Source organism: Vanessa cardui, chromosome 3, assembly GCF_905220365.1.
Source record: "Vanessa cardui chromosome 3, ilVanCard2.1, whole genome shotgun sequence".
NCBI classification, from domain to species: domain Eukaryota; kingdom Metazoa; phylum Arthropoda; class Insecta; order Lepidoptera; family Nymphalidae; genus Vanessa; species Vanessa cardui.
The window spans coordinates 14,097,834-14,122,383 of NC_061125.1; the positions used below are offsets into that span (position 1 = coordinate 14,097,834).

At 32.3% G+C, this 24,550-nt stretch overlaps 3 protein-coding genes across 3 annotated transcripts in view; all 3 read right to left on the minus strand.

Moving 5' to 3' along the window:
* The window catches only part of LOC124543931 (lysine-specific histone demethylase 1A), a 336,248-nt gene extending 320,706 nt beyond the window's left edge, over positions 1-15,542 (minus strand). The window contains exons 1-10 of the mRNA XM_047122261.1: positions 15,373-15,542; positions 15,068-15,291; positions 14,587-14,776; positions 14,259-14,412; positions 13,766-13,894; positions 13,493-13,635; positions 13,007-13,156; positions 12,617-12,675; positions 11,792-12,016; positions 10,472-10,620 (exon numbers count right to left, since the gene is read on the minus strand). Of these exons, the coding sequence (XP_046978217.1) occupies positions 10,472-10,620; positions 11,792-12,016; positions 12,617-12,675; positions 13,007-13,156; positions 13,493-13,635; positions 13,766-13,894; positions 14,259-14,412; positions 14,587-14,776; positions 15,068-15,291; positions 15,373-15,396 (1,447 nt within the window). The 5' untranslated portion in view covers positions 15,397-15,542. The remainder of the gene's footprint in view (positions 1-10,471; positions 10,621-11,791; positions 12,017-12,616; positions 12,676-13,006; positions 13,157-13,492; positions 13,636-13,765; positions 13,895-14,258; positions 14,413-14,586; positions 14,777-15,067; positions 15,292-15,372) is intronic.
* Positions 15,543-16,743: 1,201 nt separating this feature from the next.
* Positions 16,744-19,684, minus strand: LOC124543934 (bursicon). The gene is made up of 5 exons (XM_047122263.1): positions 19,656-19,684; positions 17,436-17,506; positions 17,184-17,293; positions 16,961-17,086; positions 16,744-16,878 (listed from the first exon to the last, which is right to left on the minus strand). Exons 1-5 carry the CDS (start codon positions 19,682-19,684, stop codon positions 16,744-16,746), a joined length of 471 nt encoding a protein of 156 aa, XP_046978219.1.
* A 1,995-nt stretch (positions 19,685-21,679) lies between these two features.
* LOC124543935 (partner of bursicon) lies at positions 21,680-22,875 on the minus strand. The gene is made up of 3 exons (XM_047122264.1): positions 22,550-22,875; positions 22,067-22,191; positions 21,680-21,982 (listed from the first exon to the last, which is right to left on the minus strand). The coding sequence occupies exons 1-3, from the start codon at positions 22,662-22,664 to the stop codon at positions 21,812-21,814; spliced, it is 411 nt and encodes a 136-aa protein (XP_046978220.1). The 5' UTR covers positions 22,665-22,875; the 3' UTR covers positions 21,680-21,811.
* Positions 22,876-24,550: the final 1,675 nt, after the last annotated feature.

Sequence of the window (24,550 nt, forward strand, 5' to 3'; positions counted from 1 at the left end):
TGGAAATTTATAAATACCTTAAAATTGCGTGTTATTTCTTCTTAGAAATCAGCCAAAAAACGCATTTTTGAATTTCAAAAATCAAGGATACTCATTTATTGAATTGCGTACCAATGCATATTTAAACACCATTTTAATTAAACTAAATGTGTTCGCCTCTTCCACCAAAAAGTCTAAATATTCATTTTTATTCATTTACGAAAATTATTTAATTATACCGCGTTGACATTAAAAACAGATATCGACGCTACGCTTTCCGATCGAATATTGAAATTTAATTTTGTCCGATGCACTTTTTATTTTATGCCTGATCAATGAACACATTCTTTTGTATAGTATGCTGTAGTTCGAAGTAAGCATTAACTTTGTATATGAAATAATTCTTACTAATATTATGAATGAGAAAGTGATTTTGTTAGCTTGTTTTTTTTACGCCTTTTCGTCGAAACTACTAAACTGACCATAATGAAATTTTGCTGATTGTTATGATAAACCCCTCCTATGTTTGCCTACTACCATACAGATGTATACCATACCATACCCAACTGTCGCCCAAACAAACAATTTTAGGGAACTTCGGAGTTTGAAATTTTGACGAAATATTTTTTTTATTTACCAAACTTCACTCAGACACTAGGGAAGAATTCGGTATTTACTTGTTTTTTAACGCTATAAAATGTAATCTCTTCAAACTTCGGACTACTGTAACTTCTTTCACTAGCCCGATGAGTCATTTTCATATAAAAAGCAACATGCATAAATATATTACGTCAACTTGATGAACGTAGGTTCCAATTGTTTTATTTGTAGGAAGAATTAAGAGGATTTGAACATTTGCATAGTCTAAAATTGTTGACATCATTGATTGGTTTAAATCGTACACACAGATGACCGTAAATTATTTGAGCTCGAAGTACCGTTTAATTGGCCGTATAGGCATAGCGTACCCACGAACTATCCGTATACAGAAAGTTGAGTAATCCAGAAACGCTCCCTTTAATTGGTTTACCACAGACCTCTATTAACGAAATAAGATGGGAAATCGAGAGTATTAGCATAACAGTGAATTCAATTAGGGTTCACAAAGAGGATTACAACTTTAACAATGAACTGAAAGTTAAAGCGGAGGCCCAACAAACTAACGTTGAATAATCAAAATTTGAACGAGTGCGATTATTAAGTTGGAATTAAATTCGTATTCAGTTCATGTGTACCATAAAATTTCAATTCTACTTAGCAATGACCCTTTAGTTTGTTTATTATAAATTATTTACACGTTGATATCTCACACAAACATTCAAAACACTGGCAGTAGAGTTTTGTGATGTGGGTCAATTCCACTAACCCATAGAATATATTCTCATCCAAATTTGACCGAATCGCATCCCGTGTCAATCGTTGCTTCTGTAGAAAAAGTAGACGGCGACGATTATTTTTCGATACGATTACGATTTGACCATTTGTTAATAGAATTAGAGCCCAAGTCTTTATATTCCTTATATTATTAACTTTCTCATTAATAATTCTATAATGTTTTCGGATGCTGTTTCGATTAAAAGAGTGAGTGAGCAAGTGCTTTTACAGACAGAAGGGACGTAACATATTACTTCCAATGGTCGAAGTAATATCTTACGTCCCTTGGACACATGGAAGATGTAATTACAGCGCTGATGTCTATAAGTAGTAACCATTTACCATCCGACGATCTGCCTACTGATTCATTACAAATTATAAAACTTCCGCCCTCCGCGTCTGTTGGAAAGCGATAAACTCAAATACTAACGAAAAAATATTTTTTTTAACAAAATGACGGATTTACTCACGATGTATATGAATACGATGTTGATAGGAAAAAGTCATACCGACTTTAATACTTTAATGGCGCGCCAATAAATTGCGAGTTATATCTTGTACGATATCATTTTTTTATGTAGATATAAATTCCATCGTATGTAACTGGAACGGATAGTCTGTATCTAGAAACGCGGTAGCGTGTCAAGCCAAGTTCATAAAACAAAACTGGCGATCGGCGCCGTGTACAATACTACAGGAACAATTTAGATCCTCTTTTGTCCCCTCATAATTCAAAAACGATTTCACATAAACTTGTTAAATTTGGCTCATATATTGAGACCAGCGGGATACATGTGTGCTCCAAATTTTTTTTTATGGTATAGGTTGGCGCCGAGCATTTGGGCCACCTGATAGTAAGTGGTCACCATCACCCATAGACAATGACGCTGTAAGAAATATTAACTATTGCTTACATCGTCAATGTGCCAACAACCTTGGGAACTAAGATGTTATGTCCCTTGTGCCTGTAGTTACACTGGCTCACTCACCCTTCAAACCGGAACACAACAATACTGAGTACTGTTATTTGGCGGTAGAATAACTGATGAGTGGGTGGTACCTACCCAGACGGGCATGCACAAAGTCCTACCACGAAGAAAACATAATACATACATATACGATAACAAAGAGTAACAGAAAATATATGTACTACTGAACTACGATTTAACACTGTAACGGTAAACGAAAATCCTATTTTATCATTTCACAGATTCCTAGATCCTGATTATATTTCGTACTGGTTAGCAAGGCGTGATACGATATCTCGGAACGGCTGTCAATTAGGACCACGAAGCTCACCAATGAGAGACTTGCACAACATATTTGTTTTTACCACAAACAGCGCACCGGATTTATCGTGATGTACCAGTTACTTTTAAGCCTCGTTCCCTTCACTAACGACTGTTATTGCAGACACTGTGACACATCCTAGTGATTTGTCTGTTTCATTGCAATTGAAGCCAACGAGATGAATGATAAGGAAAAATCTAGTTTCATCACAATCTGCCATATTAAACTGTTGTTTAATTTGATTGCTATATTAATTTGATTATAAAATGCGACAATTTGAAACTGCCGAATAGGTCTAAATTAAATTTGGAACATATGGAGATTACAGTTTGGAATTATTCAAAGTTTACTTTTGTGCTGAAAAATGTACATTATAAGTACCTGGTAAGCCGAAACTAACCAATAGTAAGATTCGATATTTGGTATGTATTGTCTGTGATTGCAACTGAATATTATTTATGTACACGTAAAGTTAGCTATTAACTTCACAATCACCAACATATTTTCTATTGTATCATTTTTCGTTGGCGACTCACTCAAATGACGTCAATAAATTAATTATGATATTAACACCAAAGTTCAAAGTTTCCATTAGAACTGGAGCAAACTTTTCAAAAACAGAATTCGAAATTGTATTTGACACTATAGTTAGTTTCAACATACCAACTTCGGGCAAATGTAAATTACATCTAAACACGATAAACATTTAGGTCGCGAGATGACGATGACGTCAGTGAACTATAGCAGAACTCGTGAAAGCCACGAGACGAACAATACGTACGTACTGCTTGCGAAACTTAACGATCACAGTGAACAATGGTGTATTAATAGAGCCATTCGTCGTCTCATCGCTATTCATCCACGCCCTCGACGCCTTTGCATGCAACCGTCGCGGTTCACGTACCTATGTTCCAACCAACCCGTAACCGAGCCACTATAAACGAAGCCCACCGTTCCATTCAACGAACTAAAATAATATTTATAATATATAAACATTTTTTAGAACTTATCCAAATACCCTAACGTGTTATAGTTACCTACAATGGCTAAGATCTATATACAACTTTTAGATAGAACAACAGAAAAGGACAAAAGATAAAAATCTTGGTCTAATCCGGCTAGGAGAATTGAAATCTAGGATTTTCTGTATTATAATATTCTTTTACTATCTAAAAGCTAAATGTTCTTCTTGTGTCACTCTGTCTATTGATGAAAACCGCATTATAATCCAAAAAGATCTATGCGTATAGAGAGCGTGAACTTTTTTTTATACTACGTAGAGTTACATATTTCATATAAGTATCTATATTAAAATATTTGAAGTACGTTCATATTTCGAGCGTTAAGAACAGGAAATAACACTTATTTTTGTTGGTTTTACGTGATGCCCTTTTCGTGACACAACCGAAACCTTTTAATACAGTCCATTATTGTATCTATAGTAAAGTTCAAGCATCACTTATATAATCAAAACCCAGAAAAATCTTTCATAACTAAGCTCAACTCTATGCATCACGATATGAAACCTTCCTACATTCCTTTGTTATTATTATTAAACATCATACGATTGTCTTCGAACTTATTACCAGCGGTTCTAAAGGCAACGCGTCCGGATATTTTATTCATAGAACACGTGATAAATGAGCTACGACTTGGCTGTATCTCATACATTATTGCCTCACGCGAGGTCTTATCAAAAACTTGTTGCCGCTGCGAGTCTGACTATAAAACTATCATTTGGATGTACCGGCCACCACGAGGACTTGTTCATGTGTAATTTCTCATCGGTAAATAGTAATAAAACGTATAAATTTTATTTTATGCAATTTTATCATGTCTGTGTTAGCATGAACATAATTATCGTCGATTTATTTACGTTACTGAGGTAATTTGATTCTTTTGTTTTTTTATTTTAACAAGATAATTTAATATTTAGATATTCTCGGTCACATAGAACAAGAGAATCTTCGATAGATGACACTGTCATTACGATTACTTTTTAATATTTTTTGCGTCTATCAATTTGTTTTTTCAATCTCAACAAAAAGTAGTTCAATTATGAAGCCATATTTGATTTCATAATATTAAAAACATTGTTATACATATTTAATAATCGTAATTTTAAAATATAATTAAATACATTGTATTTTATCCTGAAAATTTAAACAGCAATGCTAGACTTATCGACTGTCTTTTTAAATTGAACATTATTAATAAATCGAACCTAAACAACATTATTAACTATATTACGAACTACTGCATTTATAAAGCTCAACTAATCTGAATTCAATCGTAAAGTTAATCCCGTTTCTGACATAATGTGCGGACACGATCATGCAACCAAATAAGCTAAACATAAACAACAACAAAATACGATATCCCGGTAAATATAATAATTCTAAAGCGAGTCACGATAGCCGGTTTTCATGGAACGGTTAACAATCGTTCAATTTGTAGAGCCCGTGGCAACGTAACTCGACAATGGGCCTGCACGCGACTTACTGCCCGGGACGACATTCTCATACATAGGATAACGCGCAACAATCAAGATGTCATTTTTCAACTACCCACGCCGCGGACACTGGAGCGAACGAACGGTGAGAATTATGGCCGACAACGCACGCACCATCCCACAAAAGAGGCGTCCCGTGAATGTCGCGATACATATCATACGGATGAATACTGGCAACCGACTCCGACCTACGACAGCAGTTTAATTAAAACAACACAAAACCAAACGTAGTTTAATTAATAACACTGATAAATATAGTGAAAGGTGACTGTAACACTAGAACAGAAACTAGTTAATCTAGCACAGATATATTAAAACTTGACCAATTCCGAAAATCACAATACGGGCATGTAAAGTAGCAAAGTACTCAGGAGAAGTTGCTCGCAACAGTCATAATGTCAATTCAGAGAAGTCAATAATATATCGATGTAAGATGAAATCAAGAAACGGGATAATAGTAATTATTGACACGAACGACTGCTTCGAGCAAAAATCCACCATACGTTGTAAAAGACCACAAGCGTGCACTAACTCGAAAATTCCACACTCATAACGGAGTAAGCCCTTGGGGCGGGACGGCAGCCTCCAAACTCGTTTGAGAATCGAAATAGCTATTCATTGCTAAATTATATATGGATAATGTGCCAGATAACTTTAAATGCTATAACGGTGATTTTATGGTACTAGCTAAATTATAAGCGAAAATATTCGTACCTATTTATTATGTTACCGCATATTATTAACCTGTTATATAATATACGCGACACCCAACCTTACTTCAGCTAAAACAGTTGTATATAAACACTATATTAATAAATTTCAATAGCTGACTATGATCGATATTAAAATTGAAATATAAAAAAAGAATGACTACTGAGTTTCCTTTTTCAGTTTTTTAAATGTAAAATCCAAGTTGTAAAAATCAATTGCTTCATCTTTATTCTATTATTTTGTTATTGTTACGTTAATGTGTTCATCGGCGTTTGGCTTAAAAAGTAACAAAATTTTAAAAATTCAGTTCAGCGATGACCGTGAAAGAACAACAGAAAGACAAAGAGGCTTTCGCATTTATAGTATTAGTACAGATAAATGTTAAGTAATAATCTCATCTTGCTTAATGTTCATCTTACAGCTCGCCATTAGTCCATTATACTATAAGCTATGCCTATTTATATTGAAGTACCTCGTAACATCTATAAAACTATTTATTCGAACGGCATATTTTAAAGTATCTTCAACGTAAGAATTGATAATATAATGAATTGCAAATAAATTTATAAAAAGCCATTATTTATCTCCTATTAAACATAAAATGGTATCACTTTTTTATCCATTTCGAAATTAAAATTTAACTTTTTGATAGAAAGTTTTTACGCAAAATAATTTTTTGTTGTTTATATAAGAAATCGCGAAGACACACGTCGGTACGAATTCAGTTAAAGAAAATTTAAGGAGACTGATATAAATCGTAAGACTACTATAAGATAATTACTGTAGTGTAGAAAACAAAAATTAACCTAAGCAAAAGAAAAAGCTTACTAGGAATTGAACCCGCGACCTTAAGTTCTCTTGGTGCCAATCTACTAGGTCATCTTGGTATATAGCGCTTTAACATATACAGTACCCACGAACAATACATTGTGACGATTTGGATTGTTTCAATAACTCTTCCAAGAAACACAAAATAAATAACGCATAATATAATTTACTTAATAGTCAACAATAAAAGATAGAGCCGAGATAGCACAGTGGTTAGAACGCGTACAATTTAAACGACGATTACGGGTTCCGATCCAGGCACCACTGATTTTTCATTGCATTGCTCGTGCTCTGAAGTGAAGTCAAACTTTGTGAGGAAACCTGCATATGTTTAATTTTAATGAATTTCTGCTCTCTTGGACCAACTCGAATTGGAGCAGCATTATGAACTAAGCTCTCACACTTTGTTAGACCATTCCACTCTCTTTTTGTAATAAAATATCATGAAATTTCACCCATACAAAAACGAGACAGGTACTAGAATAAAACACACATAAAAAATATCTAAATAGCCAGTATTTGTACAAATACACTATAATAAAGACTAATAAACAAGAAACGGCCATTGAAATTCTTCAGTAACTGCCACAAGCAAATATTGTTTTAAAGTCATGATAAATCCAAATTCTAACTAAATATACATCGGGAGCGCTTTCGTATAAGGCAAGGAAAGGCTCACGTGGTAACAAATGGGATAGATGCGGGACGACCTTTTAAGGAGAGTCATTTCTATTCGGAAGCAACTTTTGTATGTGGCACAATAGCGCATCTATTCCAGCGCTGATAGAAATTGTTTGCAAAATTCTAACGAGGGTTAGTAGTTAATTGAAATTATTGCCGTCGGCCGTAGTGTTGCGCGAATGACTGTGATTAGTATCGAGACGATGACTCGTATATTTCGCTATTCGATCGATCAAACGATGTCGACACAGATTGGTCCATGATTTATGAACTTAATGTACTAACCTTTAACCCACTTAAAGAGTTTTACACAAACATTATACAAGTCGTGTTCACAATTCAAGAACATCGTAATCGTATTACGGAAATAAAATAAATTTTTACATTAAAAACTGTTAGTCTTATATGTTCATAGCGTAAGCCGTTATTTTTTTTTTTTTTTGAATGATTATGGAACGATCAGATAACAAATTTAAATCATAAACATTCTAATTGAACTAATGTATATTTGACAATCAAAATATTATTTAAAAGAAGTTTCATCATTTTGGCGCTAAATATAGATGAGCGATTTACAATACAGTTTGAAGACTTGCGTATCTTCTATATTATGGACATAAAAGATATATCTATCATGGTTTTAGGTGCGTTTAGTGCATTCCAAAATGTTTGTCATTATTTAAACATCGATAAATATAATAAAAACAGGTACCAAGGACAGCATAAGTTTTAATAAGCTAGTAGTGTCTTTGTAACGCCATTACATTAACTAAAAATACCAAGATCATATTATTGTATGGCCAACAACAGTGGCGGATTTTCCAATAAGCTAAGTAAGCTAAAGCCTAGGGCGGCAGATTTAGAAGGGCTGCACATAAAAAAATATTTATAATTATATACTACATAGCTGGTTGGAAAAATAATCTAGTACTGACAGAAATATCACCTAGTTCATAATCATACTAACAACGGGAAAAAGCCGATGTAATAAAGGCGATAGAACACAAATCAAAAAGTTGTAATTTAAAAATAGATGTAGGTAATTAATTTGAATTTCAAAAGTCAGTAGGGGCGGCAAAAATTGAATAGCCTACTAGCGGCAAATTTGTAAATTCGCCACTGGCCAACAATCTGTAACGGACGCAAGTGCAAAAAACAAAAGATCCCAAAAAATAGTTTTATACGCTAAGCACGCTAAGCTAAGTGAGAGAATGGACAAGTTTTTACGAATAGTCCATTTTGGTTAAAGACATTGTAACTAAAAAATGCTTTAACAAATTTACAGCTGTTTGCTGAAGTCGACAAATAAACCCTAAATCATCTTGATTAAAAATTATAAGGGTTTTCAATCAGAAAATTTGCAGTAACAGCCGAGAGTTTGGAGGTTGGAACTGTGAACGCACCCATGCTTCAGAAAGCACGTAAAGTCTTGTTGTCTTGAGTTTGAAGTCTTTCCTGTCGTATCGGATTTTCTTACCTATATTTTTATTACATCGAGGGAATAGAGAATAAACCTGTTGTTTGCGCACGCACTTATGGATTATAATATGTTCTGCGTAATTGGCTGGTCTTCCTTGAAATTTGTCACCTTGGCCGAAATCGGCCAGGACGATATCAACAAGTACGGAACCATAGAAGACCATTGTGCTTACTAAATTGAATCAATCCTTTATAACACACACACTTACAATAAGTAAATTTATGTAATTGTCAATTTAAAAACTACCAACGAGTCGGAAAAGAAAATACCCTGAGAAAAACCGGAGAAAGAAACTCATTGTGTATTTGTCTGTGTAATTATGACTATTGCCTCATAATTCCAAAACATAATAAAATAATCCTAATAACAAAATTCCCTGAGTTCCAGAGAATTCTTTAGAACCGAAACCGAACATAATCTACAATTACATTGCTATAAAAGATTTTTTATCGTTAAATAATTTCAGAAAAGACTTGTGTTCATAGAAATCTATTAGTCGTCATAGAGAAGTCTTTTCCTAAAATTTATAATAATCTGAATCTCTAAACCCAAACCAACACCGAACCATTTTACGACTGAAAACATGCATACTTTTTTATTTATATCATGAAATCATGTAACCAGAATGACAAATCAGCCGCCGATAATAGAGATGGTATGTGGTCACCGCCTGTACATGTACACATTAGCACTATGGGAAATATTAAGCATGTGTGTCATGGCCATTGTCCAATACAAGGATGTAAGATACCATTTCTCTATGCTTACAAATTACAATACTGAGTATTGCAGCGAGCACGAAACCTACCAGCAAGTAAATTGTCTAAAATTTAAGAACTTCGTAATCGTATTACAGAAATAAAAAAATGTTTACATAAAAAATAGTCACATCTTATAGACTTTACATCTTATGAATATCATATATTCATAGCATTCGCCGATTTTATACCCAGTGATTATGGAACGATGGCTGCATATAAAATATCGGCGATCTTTAATTAATATTAGAATAACTGCTTTTTATTAAATGCATATGTATGTGTTGCACTGCCTGTATTTGTTCCGACTTACCTCTGGATCGATTTTGACGGAACTTACACTGGCAGATAGCTGATGTAATAATTAGTAACAAAGACTACTTTTATTTTAGAATTATATAAAAGTTATAGTAAGATTAATGAGTTATAGTAAAATTTGAGAACTGAATTTGTTAAATTCAAACGCGCACAAAATCGCCGACATTGCTAGTATAACAACAACAACAACAACAATAACAGCCTGTAAATTCCCACTGCTGGGCTAAAGGCCTCCTCTCCCTTTGAGGAGAAGGTTTGGAACATATTCCACCACGCTGTTCCAATGCGGGTTGGTGGAATACACATGTGGCAGAATTTCTATGAAATTTGTCACATGCAGGTTTCCTCACGATGTTTTCCTTCACCGCCGAGCACGAGATTAATTATAAACACAAATTAAGCACATGAATATTCAGTGGGGCTTGCCTGCGTTTGAACCCGCAATCATCAGTTAGGATACATATGATGCACGCGTTCTAACCACTGGGCCATCTCAGCTCATTGTTAGTATAATAATAATTATATTTCTTCCATAAATACCTGTCAAGTGGTTTCCAGTGAACTCGAAGTCGTCGTCTTGGTCCCAGTGCTTGAGGGAAAGGTTTCCAAGTGGTGTAGCGTTCGCGAACTCCAAATTAGCGAAGTGCCAGTCTAGTATCTGCCTGTCGCGCACCGACAGGTACACCGAACTGGGAACGTATTACGTAATCGTGATCCTTTTATAATATAACAAGATACAACAACATCAGCCTGTAAATTCCCACTGCTGTTAAAATGCGGATTGGTGGAATACACATGTGGCAGAATTTCTATGAAATTTGTCACATGCAGGTTTCCTTACGATGCTTTCCTCCACTGTTCACGAGATCAATTATAAAGACAAATTAAGCACATGAAACAGCGGTGCTTGCCTGAATTTGAACCCAATCATTGGTTAAGATGCATGCGTTCTAACCACTGGGCCATCTCGACTCTTATAAAAAGATAATTATTAAGTTAATAACTAATTATTAGTTTCGTGCAAAGAGTTTAAATAATTATGTTCATGCTGACGGTACCACTCACACTCTCGTAGATTTGGAAACGGTACCAAACGTTACTTCTAGTTCTAGTTTGCTTTATGAAGAATTAATGAGTTACTTTAAAATAAATTATCAGACATATAGACAGATGTATAAATGTATAATTATAGATAAACTATTATGTTATTTTTTCAAACCAATACACTTTATGCCGAAGGCAAGGCAATTTATTATGTGGTTTAATCTTATTTCCATAATAAAAGAAAAAAATAATAACGGGGCAGAATTTTAGGTCATCCCCGTTAAAAGCCCAGCGACGTCTATAAGAGGGGAGGAGGACCCTCTTATGGACACTAAAGATTCAAAAAAAAAATACAAGGTATAGTACGACACAACTTAGATGTCGCATCGGCAAAATTCGTAAAACCGATCACATCCGAATTGAGTACACTATCCCAAATTATCAATGTTTATTTCTCATGCGAATATGACCTTTGCACAAACGTAATAACTTGTAATATCATATGACCTAATATATTCGTCAATTTGACACGTCAATTTACACGAACTTGCTTTCTTTGACGCGAGAATCTATAGCGACGAATAGTGTCGAATGGCGCGATAGGGAGCTATTTCTATTGGTCGTGTAAATCGGCAATAATCGGTTTTATTTTCATTCCATTGCATTATCCGATGCTACATCTAATTTGTGTCGTACTATAACTAACTACTCCTAATGTAATATGATATGTACAGATATAATAAAATACAATTACAGTATTAAAAGGATATGTGTTGCCACAGAGCCTGGATAAACTTAATCCAGCCTATCACTTACCTAGGTGGGTTCGTTTCGAGCTGGGTCAATTTATCCTCAATAGTGCTGTTCTGGGTCACCATGGCTTCGTACTCGTTGCACAGCTGATTCATTTCCCTGTTCAGTCGACGTAAATTAAACTCCTGCAAGATACTCGCGTCTCCCGTCGCACCCTTTTCTCTCTCAACGAGCAAGGCTTCTTTCTCTGTTTTCATTGACTTTAGTAACTCTTTTATATCGGACATCCTGTGAAAAACATAAAATATTATCAATTTTATATTAAATTTTTATAATTTTATAAAAATATATAAAATTTTCAGCAAAATAGAAAACGCTCGAGATATTTGATGTGCAGAAGAACAAAAATTACATAACCATTGGGCAACACAAGATTTAATTTATAAAATCGGCTTTATTTCGGCTTTCACGTTATTTGCAAAATTTTACACCTTTCATAGTTAAAAAAAAAATTGTGAACAAAAAATAATTATTATTTTTTTTATGATGAGATTTAAAATACAGTTATATTTATGCTATTTCAAGTATGACGTTGTGTGCTATGATGGCAAAGGGCATGTTAAAAGTCATAAGAAAAAAATCTTTTAAATATAGGCGCAAAAAAAGAAGATGTCAAAAATCTACCATCGGTTCATAAATCATTCTACAGATCTAAGAAAAACCGGCGAAAGAAACTCAGCGGGAATAACATGATATGTTTTATGCCTTCATGTTCCATTTCCAAAACTGTGTTGTGTGTTACGTGTGTCTTTGAGTGTGTTGCCATGTTTTAGTATATTAGTAAAAAAAAAAAGATTGTTGAATATATAGTTACATTAAATTACTTACTTGTTTATATTATTCTTCATTTTCTCTTGTAAAGTTATCACAGCTTTTAATTGCTGAATCTGTTAAAATAAAAGAAAAAATTTCTTTAAAAACTTTTTATTTTTAGTTAAAAACTTATCGTAGGTATCTATGGTAGGTATATTAATAAGTAAATAACTAATATTCCTTTTTAGCACTCCTTTTAAGCTTATCACTTGTATTAAGAGTGGGTACGTCAATAGCCCAAGGGGCCAGGATCGATCCTGCGAATTTTTATATCACTAGGCTGCCCGTAAACCAATGCGCTATTGCCGCTTAAATTATACTCATGCAAGATCATTGTATAAAATTGAGAACAATATTTCTAATGGCATTTTATGATCACATATTGAAACACATATAAACATATACCTGCTTGTGTTTAACATTCTTTTGTTGTAATTTAATCACCCATTCGAGAGCTTGCCCGAGAGAGACTGGTGTGTCATTGTAATAGTTGAAGTCCACTTGATGCGACAAGTAAGATGTGGCATCTAACAAACGGTTAAATTCACGTTCCACCTTGAAAATAAATAAAATTAAATGAGTATAAGACAAATTTTTGTTCAATATACATAGTGGTATATAGTATCAACAATACAAACACCTATGGCTAGACAAGCACCCACGAAAATAAGCAACTAGTAATTGAATTATTTTAAAATTTAAATCAGATACTTAAGAACTAATACAATAAGTAAAATATATATTCAATACACTGACAAATCTACAACATCACATTTTAAAGCAATGAGTATGAAAACTAATTGTTTATCTATTTCAACATTATAATCATGGCCACATTTAAAAAAAAAATTTTGACATTCCAATTTTAATTATTATTTGAACCATGCTTACCATTTCATCCTTATGCTTAGGCACTTGGTTTCCAGTTGCTTCATACAGCGGACACTTTTGTTTAATCTTATGCAATTCCATATTCATCTGAACTGACAAGGTGGTAACAGGATTGCCACCCAAGCCTGTAACTACCATAGCCCCTGAAACAGATTCAATTATACACTACAAAACTATAAATTTTACTACACTAAGATCTGTGAATATTATTACAGAGTATAAATAAAAAACAATATTATGATAACAATTACTTATTAATCTGTTGATATTTACCTAAATCAGCAACATAAGGACCTTTTCTATAAGTCACAACCCTACCGCCAACTCTGTCTCTGCCTTCTAATATCACAACCTCACAACCAAACGACTGAAGTTGACGAGCAGCTGCCAAGCCCGAAACACCTGTAATGTTATATAAAGTATTATAACACAACATACAGAAACAAGCCAGTTTGTTTTTTTTTTTACCATGACACAAAGAACATAATTTTGAATCTCAAATGATGTACCAAATTTTTAATAACAATATATTTATACTTGTAATAAAATCTTAAAGATATTATTTAATAGCATTCAAGTCATATTTCACTATATATAATTATAGCTGTTTATTTATTTATGTTGCTGAACAAACTCCAGTTATTCTCTTCTCATGCTCCATAAATGGATACAAGATATTTGCTTAAAACTAAGAAATTATGTAAATACATAATAAACATTTGTTTATTTTTTATTTATTTTTTGGAGATCATTTGTAAATACACACCTGCTCCAATAATGATAACTTTGGGCCTATGTTTTCCTTTAGGTGGAGAAGGAATAGGTGTCACTCTTTCATAAATACCATAGTTTATAAAGCCATGTCTTTCTAAAAATGCATGACACCTTATAACTAAAGCTGGATCTCCATTGTAGGGTGGCTAGAAAAAAACAGATTAAAAAAAATTGTCATAAGTCACATTATTATCTATATGCAATGAGAATAATTTAAAAAAAGAATAGAACAAGCTAAATACTTTTTAATATTACAAAGGTAATATTTTAATATTAAAATATAGTCATATGAAGTAATGGTTGCTTATAAGCATACTTACTTCCATCTTTTGTACAGCTTGTTCCAGAGTCAGTTGCTTCTTGGGATCCTCAAACCAAAGCTTTAAAACACGATTTCTGATTTGCACAAATGTGTGACTGGATGGTCCTTGTAAATCGGAGAAACACTCAGCTTCCAAAGATGACATTTTATCAAATGGAAGTCTAGATTGGAATGCAGCTCCTTCCAAGCTATACAAATATAAAAACAATGACTTATTAGTAATCTAATTGGATCTATGAATTATGTCTACACCACAGTAAATTAATGCCTATAAAGTTCTCTTAGATTTTCGCGATTATTACACATTGAAATAAAACTAGTTTTAACGGATTTAAATCGCGTATCTTAATTATTTTTATCATCCCGACGTTTCGAGCATTTTCAGCGTTCGTGGTCACGGGTAGACAGTCTACCCGTGACCATGAACTTTGCCTTACTTTATAAATTTGCCTTACTTTATAATATACAGTATACATTACCTGTTTAACATCTCTTTATAGTTTATTTCTTCAATGTCTTCACTTTTAGTTTCCTCGATAATAATCGGCTTATCTTCTTTTTTAGAATCAGTGGTACGACTGGAAGACGACTCCCGCCGCCCAATAACTGGTTTGGGACTCGAAGACGTAATCTTACTCTTTTCAGATTGATCAGATTCAGAATCATCTTGCTTCAGCTTTTCATCTAATTCGCGGTTTTCGACCTGAGAGCAATAAACATAACCTTCGTATCAAAACAAATCAAAAAAACAAACCCGGTCAAATTAGATATTTGAAAATCATACCTTAGTGCGTTTACGACGACTCATTTTGCGTTAATGTATAGAAATTGTAAATGAAATAGATATTTAGGACAATTAGACGAATTCAAAGTGTAAGACAATAATCAAAACAAAGTTTGAATTATCAATAATTATTAGAATAGTGACAGTTTTAAGTGACAGACTAAATCTGACACTTGACTTATAGTAAGTTCATAAGGAAGTGTTGCTATGGTTAAATTAAATTATTTTCTAACAAATAGCTACTGAATACATTATGTCCTACAAAGAGTTCTTCATTTATTATTAAAAATACTTATTTCATTTAAACTTTCGAAGTTCCGATAAAAGCATTCTTGACATTGAAAACGCCATTTTTCACGATTCCATGATGAATATCAGTTTTTTTATTGATAGGTGGATTAGCCAATGGAATACCCGATGGTCACCACTGAACATATCCATTTTGGTCTTATGGTCTATTAAGTATTTCTTACATAATCAATACTCCACTAATCTTGGCAACTGAAAAATTATATGTATATAGCCCTTATGCATGTCCAACTTTACAAAATATTGCTGTTTGACGACAGAACGTATAATGAGAGGTCATAATTCCTACCCAGACTGCCTTCCACAGAGTCCTTCAACCAAGTAAACTTAAGTGGAATTCAATGTCAAATGTTGTTTATTTGTTGTATATTTATTAAAGTTGGAATAGTCCATGGGTAGTTAAAAAAGGAAAGTAGACATTAATTATAGTTTTTCATCAGCAATCACACTTTGTAAATTTTTTAAATTGTTATAACTTAACCTTCAATCTATTAAAGTAATATTTGCCCTAATATGTTGAATTGTATCTTTTCGTAGTAAAGTGTTTTTCGTAAATTAAATATATATTTATTTTAAGTAATTGTCTTATGGCAATATATATGTGTATGCTAACGACTTCATATCAAGATACTAATAATATTATTCTTTCAGATATTTCGTATAGTTATTTCTGACTGAAGAGGTCTTCTGTACAAATTGAAAATAGTTTCAATATTTTGTATTAGTATGAGCGTACGCTTTATCTATGTGTGTTTATGAATTAAACGTACATGAACCTCACAATTTCCAAAACAATAATGAAAAAGAGCAAATACACTTTATAGAGCAAAGTATCCCTTGTTATATTTATATTCATTTTTACTTTAACAGACGTATTGATATTAGTAGTTAGTGAGCATATTAAATTAAATATAAATTATTTTAAAATAAGTTAATTTTAAAATTCAAAAGGGTGTAAAGTTATAAATAAAATGTATTAAATTGGCCAAGGAATTTTATTTTTTACATCTTAATTTTCTTTATAAAATAAGTTATTCAGTCGGATTAATGGTTTCTTTATATTTATAAGTTTTGCCTAAAATGGCTCTTTAAAATTCCTTCATCAGCATATCCCGCGATTTCCTGAGGAATAATTGAACTTTCTTCAATAGCACCACATGGACGACACATGCATTCTAGTGGAGCTTTCGTCGACACCTGAAAAACGATATAAAGAAATATTTTAAAATAATTTCTTACGAATTTAGAAACAAATCAAAGATAAATAAAATAAATGTACCTTTCGGAAACGCTTTTCTTCGTTCTTAGCTTTAGGACAAAATAATACAACAGATGCCTCCCTTTCTCCTGATTCTTGACAACAGTTGCAAGATCTCTCCATTTGCCAAATTTTACTACCGGATACCTTTAAATCAAGACATTATTTTAGGCTTATTACACACACGAAGTTGATAGATGTTTTCTTATTCATAAAGAGACGTACATGATACGAATATTTTTACCTGAACGTAACTCGTACATTTACCAATGCAGGCGTATGATGGAATAGGCTTAGGAACACATCCTGGATGTTGAAGCACGTGAATAACTGGAGTCATTTGGCATTCTTGACCTGGAATAAAAACTTTCTAATAATACACATAAGACAACACACTGATTCTGATATAGAAACGAACGAGTTAGCTTGAATTTAATAGTATTTTGTTTATTATGGATCTTCATAATTCCAAATTAACTGTAAAGGGACGACTTACCGGGAGGCAGCTGGACTTCTTGTGCAGTAACTTGCGTTTTTTGTAAATGACACATCGAAAGAACAATTAAGCTAAAACGAATTGAATTAAGAAACAACATATTAAATCTTAAGCTTTTGTTTTTATTTCTTAGGTGGTGTTGCTTTAACGGAGGATGCAACTGTTGTGTATATTTTCACGAAAAATCTCGCTTATAAAGGAATTAAATGACCTTATTTTGTTATTGGAAGCGCGTCTAGTGTGTGATACATTGAAATCATTTTAGTAAACATACCTCCCGAAGAAATACACAGATTTCAAGCAGTGTGGACACGATTTTCTTAATGGATTTTTCATCGAGTAACCAAGACTATATTGAAGTTTAATCGTTTATAAATATAAGATTAAAAGCCTTGTATATAATATGTAATACAAAAAATTTTGAATTACGGTAAAGTGTTGTGAGGATTTGCATTGTAAAAACAATACTGTACTATTTAAAAAAAATGTTTAACTAGATTTAGAGTTTTAAGTACTTATGTTCTTAAGTAATTTCGAAATAATCATAATTTACCTAAATTTATTGAATTAACAATTGAAAAGCATGTTGCTTGACAATTATTGTCATAGCTACGGCACCGTAATTCAAATGAGCTTTATTGTAATCTAGCATGTTCAACTGTTTTATGACTTATAATAACTTTCATTTTTTTAAACTCTGATTAAAGGTAAGTTAAATATTTTGATATTTAACAAAATTGTTGTTGGTCTGTAAAAGACGTACAATATGTCACCTTAAGTTGAATAGGCCTTTAGTATTAAGTTGGATAAATTTCAATATATAATATACTAATTGTTTCCCACGACTTCGCTCGCTTTATAGGTGTTGATTGTCACGTGTTAAGCAAAAGTAAGCCTATGTCCTTCCTTGGAGTTCAAGTGTACTTCATAACAAATTTCATCAAATTTGTTTCATTGGTTAGATAGTGAAAAAGCGACAGATTTATAGAAGCATAGATTTATATATGTATATTTTGTATGTCACTGTAAAATTACAAAATTCGTTAGATTATAATCTGACACGACAGATTATAATCTGACGAAATATTGTGAACTGTGAAACATGATTGCAATTTAACGTATTTTTTTCGCTATATTGTAATTTATCGATATCGCCAACCCGGAAACCGCCATACTATTTTACCGTAAAATTGTAAATACCGTTTAACTTTAATATCTATTTGACGTTTATTCAATTTTCAATAAAATATAAACAATTTCGATAGTTCATAATATTTCGGTTGGAGTTTAGAGTTAGTTTTTATAATTTAACAGAAATTTACTGTGAAAATTAGTGAATTTACGTGATTGGTCGCTCTTTTCGACGAATTCCAAATTCAAATTTATAAATTCATTATGTTGGTACATTTTGAAAACAGTCATTCATTTGTTTTTTTTTCAATATTTTTCTTTGGTGTCGTTTATTACCGAATATGTTGAAAACATTAAATATGCTGATATACAGCTCAAAGGATTAATGATGATTAGGGCAGATATCTTTGTCAAGAACTGAAAAACAAGAAGGAAGAACTAGCTGCTACTAATAAAACTATCTCAAACAAATTCGATTAAGTCTTTTTAAAGTAGTAAAATTTCATCACAGTCAAAAAGGTTAATTCTAAAAATATAATATTAGTTGAAACAACCATTAAAAATACTAACCGAAAAAGCAATATAATATATATAATGTGTTAATAATCGAATATATTAGAACTAAAATTATTCTTTGCAAAGTAGATGGAAACAGCAACAACAATTTATTTACGGATAGACATATTGGTAAATGAGCTGAGATAGCTCAGTGATTAGACGCGTGCATCTTAACCGATGATTTCGGGTTCAAACCCTGGCAGCATCATTATATATGCTTAATTTGTGTTTATAATTCATCTCATGCTCGGCGGTGAAGGAAAAGTCGTGAAGAAACCTGCATGTGTCTAATTTCATCGAAAATTTGCCACATGTGCATTCCACCATCCCGCATTGGAACATACTATATTGATAACAACAAGTTTCCATTACATTAATCTTTTCAAAGTTTATAATATTATTATAAAGTCAAATCAGGTTATTCGATTCCATAATACTCTCCCTGTGAAAAAAAGTTTTTATTTCAGACTTTCTTACTTGCTGGCTTACTTTAAATATTTAATTCTACAGAATAAAAGTTTTTAGATACACGATATTGTAAATGTGTACAAAAACGACATAAAGGAGCTGAGTGAAGGTATTATTCTTGTACTTGTGAATCATACTATCAACTATAGCATACATAACGTCTTTCGATAATGAAGCCGTTCCTGCTCTGAGAATGACGAAGTCTCTCAGAGTCCAACACGGGCTAGCATTGAAAAATTTAGTCGTTCAGTAAAAAGCAAAAGTCGCTCTTGTATCGTTCCTTTAGTAGCCCTGTCTTTCTACAGCTGTAGACGCAAAGATTTTCAGCATCACTACATACTAGTAGTAGATAAACTCGCTTTCTCTGTCCCTATGTCCCTTTGTATGCTTAAATCTTTAAAATTACGCAACGGATTTTGATGCGGTTTTTTTAATAGACAGAGTGATTCGAGAGGAAGGTTTTTGTATATAATACAAGGACAATATAGTAAAGAAACACTGATAATTTTAGAAGTTTGTAGTGTGTTATCGTAAATATACAAAAACTTTAGTATATTTAGAATCATATTGATCCGTCAGGTCGTTAGTTTAAGTATAAATAAAGTCCCTGAAAAGCTTGTGCTCTTTTTTCATAACCTGTCGTGTATCAAAATGTTTCAAAGTATACGTCATACCAACTCAAACTGCAGGAGGTAATAGCGATCATGTCCCCTATTAAATGTTATTCGTCATCTTCAGACAAAACTTTTAAAAATAAGTACTACAAAAATTAAGACTTCGATTAGCTATATAATTTAATTCATAATATTGCGCCTATTAACTTCTCAAAAGTTTTATGCTCAATAGAACTCATCATTATAGCAATTATAAAAAGTAAAAAATACCTATTTAGTTTTTGGTTACTTTTATTAGAATCTCCATTCAGAAACGATGCTGTTTGAAAATTGTTTGATATTGAAAAATAAGATTTAAAAGAGACTAAGTTATATTTTACTACGAATGATATATTATATCTGATGATAGGACTATGTTAAAATAGTGGATTTCATTAATTCAAGTAATTTGGTCATAGCATCACACTTTAAAGCAACTGATTATGGAGCCAAAGAGCGGGTAGCGGAATGATATTCAATGACTTTTCAATGCTACTTATAAAGCTTGCCTCTCTTAGTGTTAATGGAAGAATCTGATACATTAAAACTAGGGACATGGCTCTCGTGAAATAGCTACTTGGTGGTAAGATAATATATTTACTTGGTGGGGCTTTGTGCAATCCCGTCTGGGTAGGTACCACCCACTCATCAGTTATTCTACCGCCAAATAACAGTACTCAGTATTGTTGTGTTCCGGTTTGAATGGTGAGTGAGCCAGTGTATCTATAGGCACAAGGGACGTAACAGCTTAGTTCCCAAGGTTGGTGGCACATTGACGATGTAAAGAATAGTTAATATTTCTCACAGCGTCATTGTCTATGGGTGGTGGTGACCACTTACGATCAGGTGGCCCATATGCTCGTCCGCTAATCTATACCATAAAAAATTTAAAAAAAAGCTAGAAGATAACTAGTGGAGGATAACATTCCTTGTAGTAGTAGCTTATCTTTTATCGTTATGCTACATATATTATAGTTTCAATTAGTTAAACAATAGTAATTTTAATGATTATAAAAAGATAAAAATACAAGATTTCAATGTAAATATAGAAGACTAAAATATTAAAGGGAATAATTCCCGTCTACAGGTACAGATTTCATTCAGTATGAAAGCAACATTAACATAACGTGTATTTTATTTGTGGATATTACCCAAATATTTTATTCCAATGATATTAAAGTGTTTTTAAGCAAGTTTAAAATAAATTAAGTAGGTATTTAAATGCATTTTAAGTGTTAAGATCTCAAATCTTAATAAAGAATCCCAAAATAATTCAATTAAGTATATTTTTCATCTGTTTAAAATGTCCATACTTGGTGTTTGTACTATAATAATGCTAATTAATTAATTTCGTGATACTATTATAAATCAGATTGGTGATAGGTGTCAAAAGGGAATAATAAAATTGATTACATTATTTCATGGGTGGTTTATTTCATTTATTTATATAAAATTCAAATCCTTGACCAATTTCAAACATCATTTTCTTTGTATTTACAATATTTTCCTTTGACATTATTCTAACACAATTCATTATTTTTAGTCGTATATAAGGTCGCTTTATTCCTATCGGCTATAATCTCCGCATTTATAACATCTACATTCAGCAGGTTCCCTCAAACGAACTTCCATAAGTCCATTTTCTTCATCTTCAAATCTCATCCCATCGGAATCGTAACAATGAGTGAGCGTCACCAATCTTTCTCTTAAAAAATTTTCCTTGCAGCAGTAACATTCCTAGTAACAATAGACATAAAGTCGTAGTTATACATGTTATTAAAAAAAAGGTTTTCTATAAATATTTATAATTAAATAAACAACCTTTAGGAAGCCCGTTGCTGCAACAACAGACGGTTGCACTTGGCTATTACAAATTCCTTCACATTTGTTGACGGTAACTTCGCCGCTACACGATCGTACCAAACTGCCCATTTCATCATATTCCTCTGAAAAAATAGTGATATTATAATATTTATATCGTTTAAATAATTTCATACAAGAAAACTCAAACGAAGAACATGTAAGGTTTAAAAATTTTAAGCTTAGGTTACATGTATTTATCTGATTAATAATAACGTTCTAAATTGTATATAATTTTTATTTTATTCCTTTCGATTTCGATCAAATCAGTTTCGCCCAACCGATTAAGTTAAAGTTTTGCGAACATATACTAATACTTACTATCTAATACTAAGCACATGGCGACACAACATTAAATGTATTTTTTTTTTTGCAAGATTAATTCGTCAAAATATTCATTAATGTTTTTTTTCTATGTATTTAATATGTAATGAGACACTTTACCTTTCGTTACATGAATTTCAGTGGGAATCGTTTCACAGTTTTCATCTGCATAGCATGTGATAGCAATAACCAACAGCAATTCTAAGATACAAAATTGCATACTTTTTAACGACATTTTTAATTAAATATTTATCTAATCTTCACTACACGACAGTGCAGATGGAACTGTCTTTGCTAAGGAAATAATCCCCTTTTATAGGAATTGTAATATGTCTTATAATATTTATACAAGACTCATGTATGAAGACCGCCGTCATGTTTATCAGCGGGATACTCGGGATAAGTAAAATGTCTTGTATTACGAGTATTGCAACATTAACGCTGATTTAGATTTAAAACAAATGAATTGACAATTTTTCAGTATAAATAAGATAAATATTTTATCATAAATAAATATATATTCAAAATCAAACAAAATCAAAATATACTTTATTGAAGTAGGTTTTTTCAAGCATTTTTGAATCGTCATATAACAATTAAGTGAAGCTACCACCGGTTCGGAAAGTAGATTCTACCGAGAAGAACCGGCAAGAAACTCAGTAGTTACTCTTTTTCAACATTAAAAAAAAAGTACAGTCATGTTAGTTAATACAATTATTTAAATTAATATATCCTGCCTGGAAGTCAACAGGTATTAATTCCACGCTTTTTTATCATCTACAAAATCTTGTATCGAATAATACGCCTTTTTTACCAATGTTATAAACGATTTGAATTTACGAAACGGCAAAGTTAAAAATGTCTGCGGAATTTTATTATAGAAATGGATACCTTGCCCCAAGAAAGATTTATTGACTTTGTGAAGTCGGAAAGTTAGCGTTATAAGCTTATCCTTACTTCTAGTGCATATACAATGATTATCACTGATTTTATCAAAGTGATCAATGTTACTGTGAATATACATGATACTGTTGTAAATATATTGCGACGCAACAGTGAGTATTCCTACTTTGCTAAAAACATCCCGAAGAGAGTCTCTAGCTCCAAGATTATAAATAAACCGAATTGCTCTCTTTTGTAAAATAAAGACAGATTCAATATCTGCAGCGTTACCTCAAAGTAATATGCCATATGACATAATTCTGTGAAAATAACCAAAACAAACTAAATAAGCGGTATCAATATCAGTTAGTTGTCTAACTTTTCTAACCGCGTATGCTGCGGAGCTGAGTCTTCCTGTTAGGAACTACAAATGGGGACTCAACTGAAGTTGGAATCCAATTCTATTCCCAAGAACACCGTAGTATCGGCTACATCAAGCGGGCCACCGCTTAAAGATATATTATAATTTTGCTTTCTAACATTGGGTAGGGTAAAAACTACACATTTTGTTTTTTGAGCATTCAAAACCAAATTATTTACTTTAAACCAATCTTGTATCTGTGATAAGGCACCGTTCACATCCTCATAGTCAGTTTTTTTCCTGTCAACCTTAAAAATCAGTGAAGTATCGTCAGAAAACAATACTATATCACAAATACCTTTAACAAAGAAAGGAAGGTCATTTATATATACTAGAAATAGAAAGGGACCCAAAATTTAACCTCCTGGAACACCCATTTTTAACGTACATCCAGTAGACTTTATTCCATTAATGAAAACTTGCTAGATTCTTTGATTTAAGTATGAAGCAATGAGATCAAGAGCCCTACCTTTAACGCCGTAATATTTGAGCTTATAAAGAAGCGTCTTGTGTTCTACACAATCAAATGCTTTAGATAAATCACAGAATACTCCAATAGCATTCTGTGATTTCTCCCAAGCATCGTAAATATGCATCGTAATATTACTTATAAGATATTAATTTTGTATATTGATGATAACTTTTTCAGCTTCCTTCTGAGTCTTTAAGTGTCATTATCTATTGAAATTATAATTATAACATTTTAGTCTTTATGTAAACTCAATAACTGACGAAAATATTTAAAAGTCCCCCGATCTATTCGGTCACGACATATAGATTAATTTCTACATTAGCCAACAACACAGTATTCATAAAAT